The sequence below is a fragment of the Pavona decussata genome, unplaced genomic scaffold (assembly GCF_977016875.1).
Source record: "Pavona decussata unplaced genomic scaffold, jaPavDecu1.1 SCAFFOLD_72, whole genome shotgun sequence".
Taxonomy (NCBI): domain Eukaryota; kingdom Metazoa; phylum Cnidaria; class Anthozoa; order Scleractinia; family Agariciidae; genus Pavona; species Pavona decussata.
Genome location: NW_028145491.1, coordinates 3267341 through 3279679, shown reverse-complemented (window position 1 = coordinate 3279679; position 12339 = coordinate 3267341). Strand labels below are relative to the sequence as shown.

The 12339-nt window shown below is 40.4% G+C and overlaps 2 protein-coding genes across 2 annotated transcripts in view; one reads left to right on the top strand and one right to left on the bottom strand.

Moving 5' to 3' along the window:
* The window catches only part of LOC146477021 (uncharacterized), a 29920-nt gene extending 17617 nt beyond the window's left edge, over positions 1 to 12303 (top strand). Inside the window, exon 3 of the mRNA XM_085114144.1 lies at positions 12185 to 12303. Coding sequence (XP_084970270.1) covers positions 12185 to 12284 — 100 coding nt within the window. The 3' untranslated portion in view covers positions 12285 to 12303. The remainder of the gene's footprint in view (positions 1 to 12184) is intronic.
* LOC146477022 (uncharacterized) lies at positions 10100 to 11274 on the bottom strand. The gene is made up of 3 exons (XM_085113885.1): positions 11115 to 11274; positions 10888 to 11029; positions 10100 to 10802 (listed from the first exon to the last, which is right to left on the bottom strand). Exons 1-3 carry the CDS (start codon positions 11197 to 11199, stop codon positions 10715 to 10717), a joined length of 315 nt encoding a protein of 104 aa, XP_084970011.1. The 5' UTR covers positions 11200 to 11274; the 3' UTR covers positions 10100 to 10714.
* Positions 12304 to 12339: the final 36 nt, after the last annotated feature.

The following is a 12339-nucleotide window of genomic DNA, read 5'->3' as shown; positions in this document are numbered from 1 at the left end:
TCCAGAATACAGTGATCCCTACGGGCTCTCTGAAGTTAAGTGCCCAGAGACAAAATATCTGGTAACTCCCTTAGACACCTGTTCTGACAGTAATTACTTAGGCGGAACGCCAAGTTATAAAATAGGATTTCTTCGTATACGCCAAAACGCAGTGATCTAGTGCGCATGCGCTGCATGTTGGCCGAGTCTGCGAGTCTGCATGTATTCATCATAAGCCGCCATTACAGGACAAAAAACAAGGATGTAAATTAACACAACGAATATCGTATTCTTAAAAGAAAACAGCTAGTATGTGTGTTGTCTGCTAATTCCTTCCATTGAACGAAACTAAGGGGCAACTTTCCTTTCAGGATGGATATTTTCCAAAAGTTCGACTTCAATTAACCTCAGACGCTCTTTTCAATAAATCCCCATTCGGTGTCAAACGTAATCGATAAGATCAGGCCGTAAACACTGAATTTACATACAGCCGAGCAAAACATTTCATTTCTCTGGCCGCAATATAAAAAAGAAAACGTTTAATTAACTTTAAAGGCTTAGGGTAAAGTAGGAAACTAAAACTAAAGCTTTGAAAATAAATTTCATGCGGGGTCCAGTGTGAGCGATAAGATCTATTCACCAGAACAAATGTAAACACTGAAAGTTTGCTAATGCACAGCGTCAATCAACGCTTCACGAATTAATTTCTTTATTTACGTTCACTTGGATAAAACCAAAATGTGATCCAGGGAAAAAGGTGAACGCACGGGCACGCCAAATTGACACGCTAAACGTAGAATCTGAAAAAATCTTTCCTTCCGAGTCGAGTGTTAGTGGTAAGATCGATTCATTGGAACAAACGTAAACGCCGAAAATTTGCATATTCATGCCAACAACAACTGAGTACCGCAACGCTAAACGCATTTTTATTTTTACGTTGGATAAAGCCAAAATAGCAACTTTAGCACCCGGGCTTTAGCAAAACTAAAAGCCCCTTCCGATGTTATAAAACGTTGAAAGAAGCCGTCGTTTGGAGGTAGAAAAGAGTTGCCACGCTGAAAACACCGGGAAGAAATCGGTCACGAGCTAGGCAACCAAAATCATTCACGTGTATCAAGTTTCATCCGGTGACGCGGCATTCAGAAAGAAAATATTTTCGGCGGTTCTTGGAAGGAAAACTGGACGGTTTCTGCTTGTTATTCAATCGCCACGGGAGCTGCAGTGTCTTTCCACTTTATAAACCCAGCTTCTTTCATTTCAAGCCCTTCTAAATCCTGGAAACACTCTCTTTTGTGTCATGATATTTTGTCCATTGGCAATCACGCAAAACCACTAAAAGAATGAACGTAAACTTCGACCTTTGGGTTGCCTTCAAGTGCGAGTGAAGTTTATTTTCTTTTGTGCGTGTTTAATAAACAAATAACTGTAGACATAATTTGAAATCGTTCATTCTTTGGTCACTCACAGAGTGCTTTGATTTTGTCATTAAAGTTCTGTCCTATGCCAGTGATCATGAAATAGATTCGTTGAGTTAACTTTCTGTAAATCGGATGTTCTGTGAGGTTTGTCTTATCCGCACGCGTCCCATATAGAACGCGTGTCTTTTCGCACGCGTGTCATATTGCACGTTCTGCGTGACATTTTGCGATCGTGCGCTGTTACCAGTGAAAAAGCTGGAACATCTCTCATAGAAAGCCCAGAAAAAAAGGGTATCAGGGTGGAAAGGTATTCGCACAAATACCCCTCTGTCGCCAAAATTCACCATTACCACTGGAACCGCAAATACTCCTTTATCGCCAAAATCCATCATTATCTTAGATGCACCTCATGGTTACAAAATCCAACGTGTTTAGTATTAATTAAAAGAGAGTAATGATTTATTTTGGTTGCGTGACATTTTCGGTCGAACTACATCACGTTTATCGCAAATATGATTCCTTAGACTCTCAGCTAATCTTTTATCGTTCACCTGTCACCAAAGACTGAACTAACGTGCATGCTCAGATACTCCTAATACAACGGCGTCCAAGTAAACGCTCCCACAGCGTCTTGTTTTTTCATGAAAGAGGTTGACGGAAAGCCAAAGCTTAAGAGGACACACAAGTATTATTGTCAAGTCCAGGGATTGATGGGATTAACTGGTGCCAGGTGGTGCAATTTTGTTGTATATACCAGCAAGGGAATGAGTATAGAGTGCACTCCATTTGATCCTCAGTTTTGGAATGAGTTAAAAGGAACTCTAAAAATGTATTATTTGAAACACTTTTTAGCTTTAGCAGCAAGGGAATCTTAATTTAACCTAAGCTGTGGTATGTAAAATGAGTAAAATTACCCTTGTCAAAATTGAAAGTTCATGTTACTGTTTAATACAGCGTTTGTGTCCTAGTTATGCCTGGCTTTTGTTCTGGGGTCTGTAACATTCTGAGACACGACTAGTCTGCTTTATTGTGTTCAAGCCAAAATCAAGTAATATAAACATAATTTCTCTGTAATCATTAAAATGGAAGATTTTTTTGTGTTGTATGGTATACAGGCAATGTGTCTACAGCTTCTAATCGTGTAGAAGACTGCTTCACACCATTACAGATTATGAATGGAAAAAAAGGACTGCTAGTGTTAATAATATTATTTTTCCAGTCAAACAATTCAAATAGATCATGAAAAAAAAAAAGACAACAATATTTTATAAATTATAATACTGAGAAAGACTAAATATTGAAATTATTTTTTCAAATTGTTCAGATGGGAAAACTTACAGTTTCTTCAAATATCTATATATATTCATGTAAATAAGCTAATGATTGATGTTCAACTTACAATAATTTGTTTTAACCTTAAGGAAACTTGTGATGATAACTCTTTAGTGTTCAGTCGGTGTTTGTGGCTTTCAACAATTATAATGTAAATCACGCACATAAATATTTGTCATCCTTATCTGGATATAAGCAGTTCCTGATTATTGCAAAGAAAAGCACACACACTCCACATCTGGTTAACCACTCCGAATTAACTTGATGCAACAACTCTTTGCCAGATACGGAAATTTTTAATCTTGTTTATTGCCCTTTCCACATGAATCCACAAACTTGCAATTTGCTATGTTTGCACCACGTCGTCTGCTGACATTTGGCTATCACCTCCAAGAAATGGTAGGATGCTAAGGGTAATGCCCAAGGGCAAAATGTCTTGAATCTGGAACCCCTTGTCAGACATAACTGAGTCACCATCACCAAATGCTTGTGGCAGAAGCCCACTTCGCATAACAATTTCCCTGCCCGAAATACTGCCTGTGTATAGTTGGCTGACAAAGGTGATTGCACCACTTGGAGAAATTGCAACAAGTCCTTTTAGTTCAGAATTTAAAAGCAAACTGCTTGGCATTTCGCAAAAAACTTCTGTACAGGCTATTATAACTCTTGTTGTGGGAAATTTCTCCTTAAAATCAAGAGGCATGGTTTGTTGTACAACAGCTTTAGATGGCCAGATGCAGATTTGTCCAAATTTCAAGTACATGAAATTGATCCACTGGATAAAACTTCTGCTCACTATTGATTGTGCCACACCATATAAGTTGGCTAGATGTCGCTCAGAAAATCCTCTTCTTAAGAGACACAGAACAATAAAAGATTCCTCCAAAAGGCCTAAGTTTTCGGTGGCATCCTTTCTTGGCTGTCGGCACATTTTCCTCGTCAGATTCAGAGTTGTAAAACTCCTCTGGGACATCAGAGCTAATCCTAGAATGAACGTTTTTAAAATCTTCACCAGGATTCAAAAATTCAATAATACTTATGAGAGTGGCATAATTGGGAAGGCCAGTATAAAAGCTAACATCCGCATCGGACTTGAAATGATCGAAAGAAAATAAACGGGAAGACATTGTTTCCTGGTGCTGCTGGTTTTCGGTAATCTTTCTCTCCAGTTCACTGTTCTTCTCTCAAAGGCTCAAAAGCTCCTTTTCAGCTCGTAAGAGTCTAGTCTCAAAATCCTCGACTTCCTCTCCTTGATCCATTTCGACATGGCCATGCATCAACGTTAAGAACGAACATATCTTTAACAACTTCACTGGTGGTACTACATGCCAAGGGTTGAGTGTCTGTCACTGCAAAGAGCATAGAGCCAAACTTTGGCATAGCTCAATTGCCTCAATCACTCAAGACTTGAAATTATCAGTCTGGGTGTTTCCTCTCTTTGTTGTGCCATCCAGAGACCCTTTCAATGTGTGGCCTTGAGCACCCCGTTGTGAACCCTGGACTCCTTAAGCATATTCATGAACTGTTTCAAATGTCCATTTGGGACAGGCCGGAGTTTCAAGGCATCAATGTTGGCTATCGTTACATGGAGGAGCAACACTGCTGCAGGAGGAATTAAATCATTTCCCTGCATCTTCAGACTTAACTTAGAAACTATTGCAAACATGTCCGCCAGGAAATGACAGAATGCAGCAAACCTAATGCTTCTCATCATCTCACTCACAAATTTTGCTTGCCCCTTTATGTCTGCATTTTTTTATGTTTCACTGAGCTGGTCCATATGGCACGACTCCGCAGCATGTTAGCCAGAACCATCAGAATTTGGTGTTATCAAAACTTGGAGTGCTGGGCTAATGTGAGGGAGTCACCTTGTTCTGCTCACCTCCGTTGGCTTCAGTACACTCACCGCCAATAAGTGTAGCTCATGTGGATTTTTGGGGCTGTAATGATAGATCTTCCATATCATCTGCGGCACCTTGTAGGTGATCTCCACTTGATGGCAAGTTCTTTGCATTTTAAGGAGGGCCAGTTCTAGTGGATGTGGCAGGCAGGGGAAGTCGATGACATATGGAATGTCTCATCCCAACACTGCTGCAACACTGCCTTTCTTCCCCAGGTTCACTGAAGCACCATCTGCACCAATGCCGACCAGTTTATCCTTCCATTCAAGAATGCTGACACCCTCAAATGACTCCTTAACAGTATCCAAAATGCCTTCAAAAGTAGTTAGAAAAAAATAAATTTCTAAATTTAATGCAATTGATTGTTTTCTCCAGTGATAACTAAATTTTTCATTATAAACCGCTACTACTAAAATTTCGTGAAAGTGGAGTATTTGAGCACTAAATAAATATAATTATGAAAGGTGTTCGTCATCGTGGTTTGAAATGATAGCTGAGTTTAATTGTTTGTCTCACGATTGAGTCACATAGATGTGGAGGGCGACGTTTCGACCGCTATACTGCTGGTCTGGACTGATTGCATAACAGTACAAGTAGCACCTTGGTTTGTGTTGATTGGTGCATTTTGATCCACTCTTAGGCTATTGTTGATTGGAGGATTTTAATCCTTGTCGTTCAGACTAGAAATTGTTTGCCTTGGTTGCAATCTGCTGCTGATCGTGGGCATCCATGCTTCTGGAATTTCAATTCCATTATCCCTGTTGATGTTGTCAGGGTGAAGTGTTCTGCGAATAGCCTCTTTAACCCTACGGGTGTGCCAATGTGGGTCTAGTGGCCCGTCGCATTGCTGTTTTCGCTATTACATAGGCAGTGTTCTCTTTGACTTCAAGTTCTTTCCTGTTCTGCTCTTCTATTACCTTACCCCTTCTTCTTAAGCCTTGTGCAATGGGCGAATTTTCCATCTGCTTTTGTTTTGCGAGACCTGCTACATGGGCATGAAGATGACCTCCATCAATAAAAAACCCGCGTCTAAGAACCTAGATTTTTTAATTTAGCCTAAACAGTTTCTTATATAAATGGTACTTAAAGCAAATTTAGGCTACCAAGGTTATTAAAATTGGTTCTTATATTTTCATATGAATTTCATTTAAATATATTATAAATATCATATCATAATACAAAATAAATCATATATACCATAATGCCTAAAGGCTGTACAGTGCTGGTATGCCCTTTACAAAACATATGCTCAAACAAACTCATAGTCAGTTCTCTGAAATGCCATTTCAAAGTTGATACCAAAAAATCTTGGGACAAATACAGTACATTTATAACAAGTTCCAAGCAATCAACCTACAGGATTGGCTTTTTTGGACTTCTCTGTGAGGAAAAAAAAATTACAAACTGTATGGCTCTAGCCCTTGAGGTCTGATCATATCATCATCTGAGCCATCAGCTGTCATTAGACAACCAGTCTTCATGAACAGTTTCTTGGCAAACATCTTGTCTTAGGAGAGCTTTCTTCATGCCTCCTCAGTCCATTGTGTCATGAGGATTCTCCTCGGCAGCATCAAGACCAGTCTACAGGTGATATCACGAAAATGGATGTTGACTTTCCATAGGTTGTAATACATGTGGCATACATGGTTAGGCCACTAGAAACCTGAAGATAATAACGCCTCGGAAAGGATTTTCTCTAGAATTTTTTCGCGAGCCTTTCTGTGGTGGTCTCGTTTTCAACAAAGTGGATGGGCATTTGTATACGGTGTTGATCTTGTTCAAACATCTCTCTTTCCTTTCGCATATACTGGCGGTGTGTGTTACCCTCCTGAGTGGGGTAGCAAATAGGTGCCATTGTCTTCTGCTCTTTCCTCCTGCTCATCATCTTCCACCTCTCTATCTCCTGCTCCTCCTCCTCCAGCAACACTCTGCAGTCCACACATATACAGTGTTCTCCGTGGTTCTCTGCATAATGCCCGAGCTGAACTCTTGCATTGAGTATGCTGCAAGAGGGTTCAATCACCGCTGTGGCATCAGGCCCCAAGGTCAAAACTACAACAATTTAATTATTGTACGAATCTGGTCACCATAGGTGCCATTCTTTGCCATTGAGTGTAAATATTCTGCCCAGGGCGTGTTTGCAAAAACTCCAAGGCATACCTTCACTGTCGTTTGGATTTTTTGTCAGGTACTTCACTATTTCTTCCCGGACAGTTTCTGATGATCGGTGTATACCAAGATGGTTTAACCAGAAACACAGTGCCCCAAACTGACAGTTTCCGTAACCTGGTGGATTGTACGTGAGAGACAAATCCATGTCGGGAAAGTCTAAAAGATCATTTTAGCTCAACCAAGGGTACCAAGGGAATGAAGGCTTTAAAGATAATTAACGATGGGAATTGCCTTTACAATTTCGTGTCACTCCTAATGCAAGGTGATGAATCTGCAAACCTTGTTCTAAGACTGTTGACTGCAGGAGAACTCTATTTCGTGTTCTCTTGCAAATCCCGGGGAAAAAGTATTCCTCTGCTCCCAACCAAGTGGTTAAAGACATGGTAGTCTAACTGCTGCATGGGCCACACCTCAAAATGACCTCATCGATCTAGGGCAAGAGGCATTTGTACATCTCACACAATGGTTTTGACCAATGCTTGAGGGGAAAGGCTGTCACATTGCATCCATTCCGCCCCAGTGAATCTTTTTGAAGGTTCTGGTCAGTACTCAATTCAAGACGAAAGCATATCTTGATCTGTGGACCACCCCTCTAACAAAGGAACCCGACAAAGATGATCTCAAAGATGGACTCCACTTGGTTGAAATCGTATTGGTTCTTCCTATCTCAGCTGCTCAGTTGTGAAAGGGCATAATCAGCGCAAAATAGAATCAAGAATGATTGACGTTCCTCCCCTGGTGGAGAAACCCTTGAAGATCTGACGGAAATTTCACTGGAGGGTCCATCAGTTCTGGATTTTGATCCAGCGGCAGCGGTGAAAAAATGATTTTCTTCATCAAAAAGGCCATAACGACCATTTCTCTAATCTTGAGGATATAATGCATCAGTTATTCAGAATATAAGATAGGATCAATCCAGTCTTTTCTTTCTTGGCCCACCCCTTACTGCCACTCCCATCTACTAACTCGTGCATCCTTTTATGTTTACTATGTTATCTGAAAACTGCACTTCTGTTAGCCAATAGGAATGAAGACATTTTTTCATGTATATTATTACTGCAATACCTTGAATTCAGATAGGAGCTTAGGATTAACATGTGCATACAGTTCAGTGTCAAGTTTTAGTGCGTTCACCAGGGCATTATGATATTCTTCAGAGTATGGACCCAACATAAGTTGTGTTGTGTTTGGAAGGAACTCAAGAGTGTCTTGCTGATCCTCCTGTGGCTCACGAAATGGAGACAATATGGAAGAATCCAAACCCATGGCTTGCATTTCAGATTGTAGTGATAACTTTGATACACGTACTTTGGAGGCAATGGAGGGGCTAGTAGGCAATCTGGAAGGATTGGAGGATAGGTTTGGTTGAGTTTGTGTCTCTGCCTAGGCCATCCAGGCGTCTGCTAATTGCTCTGAGGTACGGCTAGCTGCCTGATGAAAGGTTTCTTCGTCCTGGGTAGTGGCAGGGTGAATGTGGGCGAGGATGACATTCTGGGGAAGAGTGACTCTCTTCTGCGTTGACATGATAGCAACTGTTGTGTAATGAACTTTGGTCAAGTCTGGGATCTCATCCTCAGGTACAGGATGCTGAGGCATGTTTTCCCAGATATCACAAAGTGAGGCTTGGAGTGCATCAGGTGCCTTGAAATTCCACAAAGACAGATCTTAGGGTTAAACAAGCAGTGACAAGGTTGAATCCACACCACAGAGAGTATGAGGATGTTGGTTTTTCAAACAAAGGTGTTTTGGTTAGGAGACAAGTAACACCAACAAGAGGCTTGTAATTGTCACGCAAACTGTAACTGGGTTCATGTGACACTGGGGCAAGGGACTGTGAATTGCATGCTTGGAAGTCTGATCATGAGCCAGGATCTGGATTTGTTGAAGACATGCCAAATGGCTTGGTGGGCGTGGCTGCATTTGCTTGCCGAGAGTCATGCCTTATTGTCTTATGCCATTTATGACAAGTTAAACACTTGTGGAGGCGACCATGAGAGCACTTGTTATTCGCTTTCTCGCAGTTTGAGTGAAGGTAGTGGTTAAAATTTCTGCAGACTTCTGGTGTGGGTAATTTAGAGTTTTGCATGGGGTGCAGTAAGGAAGGACATTGTGGCACAAGATGGTTACGGGAGCGCAGGTCCAGCAGTGACGTTTCTTGTTGCGTTGTTGAGGTGAACTTGAGTTGCTTTTACCCGAGGAAGTAAGATTTTCAGATCGCGATACGACGTCACCACGTGTTTGCATGTGCAAGGACAATTCGATCTAATGGGGTGATTCAGCGGCTTGTTCCGAGGTTGTAAATTACTCAGCTTTTAGGGACCGATCGTTTATTACGTCCAAGGGGGGGCGGTGGTTTTCTAAAAAATCGAGTGTATGAAAATTTTGCCCCCCAAAAAAACTTTCAAACAAAAGTTTTACCCCCCATTGCAATGACAGTTTGAAAATTTTACCCCCCACCTCCACCCCTCCATATGGTTGGCCTGGTGGTTGAATAGTTGAGAAGGTCCTGGGCACAACGGTTGGTTACATTGTCAGTTCAATATGGCGGCTACCAAAATATGTGTGGAAGTCGCTAGCTCTCTGAATCTGAGCTGGCAAGAGAAACCATCAGAAGTTAGGTGAAATTCAAGTAAGGGAACGTAACTTAGATCATCTCTTCAATGTCTTGATAATAACGATGTTTTGTTAATGCTGGAGTCTATTCTTCAGTCGTCAAAAGAAGGTACACAGAAGGTCAACGCAGCTCGTGGTTTAAGAGCAGTACAGGAGCATTTGATGTATGGATGTGGATATATCGATTTTGAAGAAGCCTACCATCTCTATTCGTCTTTTAATATTCATTTGTTTGCCCAGATAAGCAAGCCTTCAGAGATAAGCTGCTTGATGAAATACACGGTTTGCCTGTCTATGTCATCACTCAACCTATTACCTGCAAGATCTTTGTCGTTCTGAAGAATAGTAGCGATATGGAGAAGTTTATAGTCGATTTTACCAACTCTATGATTGATGACAAGAGTGACTCAATCAGTCTACCATTGCAAATGTGGTGGAACATTTGCCACTTGTGCTTAAGATTTATCCCATTTGTCTCAAACAATGATTGATCGTGTGCCTTAATTTCAGAATTTAGGTTTTCTACGTCATCTACCAAACTATGTATTTTGGCAGCCACACCAGCTAAAACGTTTCCATCATTAGGGCGAGGGATGTATCCTTCATCCAGTCGGTTGGCAATCCCTGCCATGTTTTCTGATTTGAGAAAACAACAACTATTTTCAATTTTTTCCTTTCTTTTAAATAAGTCCCATTGCCTAGCTTTTTCCTGCGTAAAATACTTGCGGTAAACAGTTTTGCTTGGAATCAGCAGTTTAGCAAGTTTAGCAAATTCTTTTAAAACATTGTTAGAAAACTGGATGTCACGATGGGTTCCTACATGTGGAAGCCACCCAAGATCAACGTCCTGCCAATCTTCCTCAGAACTGCTTGTGACATTTCTTCTGTCTATGATTGTAATAGAATAAGCAATTTTTTTGTATAAACATGTTAAAAAGAATTGATATAAATAAATAAAAACTACTTTAATAGCTTCAGTCAGGGTGCAAACAAACATTACTCTTTAGTCTACTAGTGACAGTTCCTTCCACCAGCTAAACAAGTCAAAGTCAGCAGTAGTTTTGGCGAAGAAAGTAAGTAGAAAAATATAATTTAGCATTCAATGAAGAACTGAATACACTTTTGGTAGGTATAAAAATATCAGTGTGATGAAATAATATATAATAACTAATAACTAGCACAATTAAACAAAAATTCAGTTGTTTTATGATAAAAACATCCAATGACCATGATGTTCAGTTTCGGCTCGCGAAAAAAAAATCGCTCGCATTTTGCAAACAATGAAACTGTTTAAAATCATCATATTAAAGTTGGAAGGTCACAAAATCTTTTACCTCCATCTGGTGTTTCGCTTTGCCTTTGAAAGTGCTCCACTTGCTCTCTTGGACTAGGGATTAAAAATTATCTTTGAGTTTCCAAGTCAAGGAAATTGGTCAGTGACTTTATACAGATCAGTTGTAAAACGTACTTACATCCATTTTTCTCCCTTAACACCAATAACAAACACAGTCTCTTCGTTGAAATCCAAAAATATGTCCTCTTCAACCTCTGTTCCATCATCTTCAGTGTAACAAGTTACAACCACGTCATCGGGGATGTCGAATTTGGCTTTGGCTGTTTCATGGGTTTGATGTGCAATAGCGACAATTAAAACCAGATTTTAGAAAACGACTATCAGTATTAAAACTGGATTACTGACCAGATTTAACGAATTCATCAAATGAACTTGCTTTAACTGCTTTCCTTATACGCCTATTCAAACTCCAAATCTTGTACAGTGCCATGTTCGCTTGGTACGAATTTGGGAGTGACCGCTGACCGTTGAGTATTGTCCTGTCCACCAGCAAACTGGTTCCCAGGGTCTCTCTTCTTCACTCTGTGCAAGTTCATCAGTGGCTAGTTTCTCATAGAAATGAGTATTTATTTTAATATATATACTGTATATAAATAAATATAGTATACATTTTTGTAACAATTGTTTTTTTTGGATTGCCATTATTTCAATAATCGCTAAATACAGTTAGTTCGTACCTTTTGTATGTCTTAAAATTTTACCCCCCTCACTTTTCGTACAAGGTAAAAAATTACCCCCCCAAAAGGAGCTCGTTTGAAAAAATTACCCCCCCTCAAAAAACACCGCCCCCCCTAGGACGTAATAAACGATCGGTCCCTTAAGACTACTTGTTGTGCAATCTCAGGTTTAACTTTGGCTAGATATCGTGAAATGTTGTTAGTAGGGCAATCTTTAGCAACCTTTTTGCCCAAGCGTTCCGTCGTATGTAAAACGTTCCTGAATTGAAAAGTAAATTGATTCACATTCTCACTTGCCTTTTGTGTCATTGCGCTTAAACCTCCGTCAAGTCGGGGGCATTTGAGTGCTGTTGGTTCTTCAAATTCACACTTGAGATGTTCAATTAAAGTAGTAAGCTGCTCTTTTGCTGGTTTTCCTGCGAAGTCCACTGTGGTTTTTGCGATGGAAAGGACTGAGTGAGGCCATTCTCCAATACATTGTTGCTCAAGAAGCGTGATGGTCATGTAGGGGGACAGATGAGAGGTTTGTTGCTTGAAACTTTCGAGGAAATCGGCCATTTGATCTCAACTTGATTCATCACAGGGAAATGTTGGGAGCTGAAGGGTTGGAAGTCGTAAAGACGACAGAGGTTGAGCCAGTGAAGTGCTCGGTGGGTTTTGAGGAGCTTGTTGTGGTTGTTGTGATGTGGTAGCAAGTTGGCCGATCTGATTACTGATGTGGTTTACATTCTGTGTTAGGTCTTTGACAACATTTGCGAGACCCGCTACAATGCGTTCAAGTTCTTCTTTACTTGCCATGGAACTTGGATTCTCCACCAACTGTAGTCAGAAAGATTAGCGACTGGAAAGGAACAAATAATTACTCCTCTTAACGCTACATTTAATTAGGAGTA

Coding starts and splice junctions, on each gene's coding strand:
- LOC146477022 (XM_085113885.1), bottom strand. CDS start 11,199: ATGGCACTGTACAAGATTTGGAGTTTGAATAGGCGTATAAGGAAAGCA. Junction 11,030..11,114: donor TGATGAATTCGTTAAATCTG/GTCAGTAATCCA, acceptor CCCATGAAACAG/CCAAAGCCAAATTCGACATC. Junction 10,803..10,887: donor GTTAAGGGAGAAAAATGGAT/GTAAGTACGTTT, acceptor TTTAATCCCTAG/TCCAAGAGAGCAAGTGGAGC.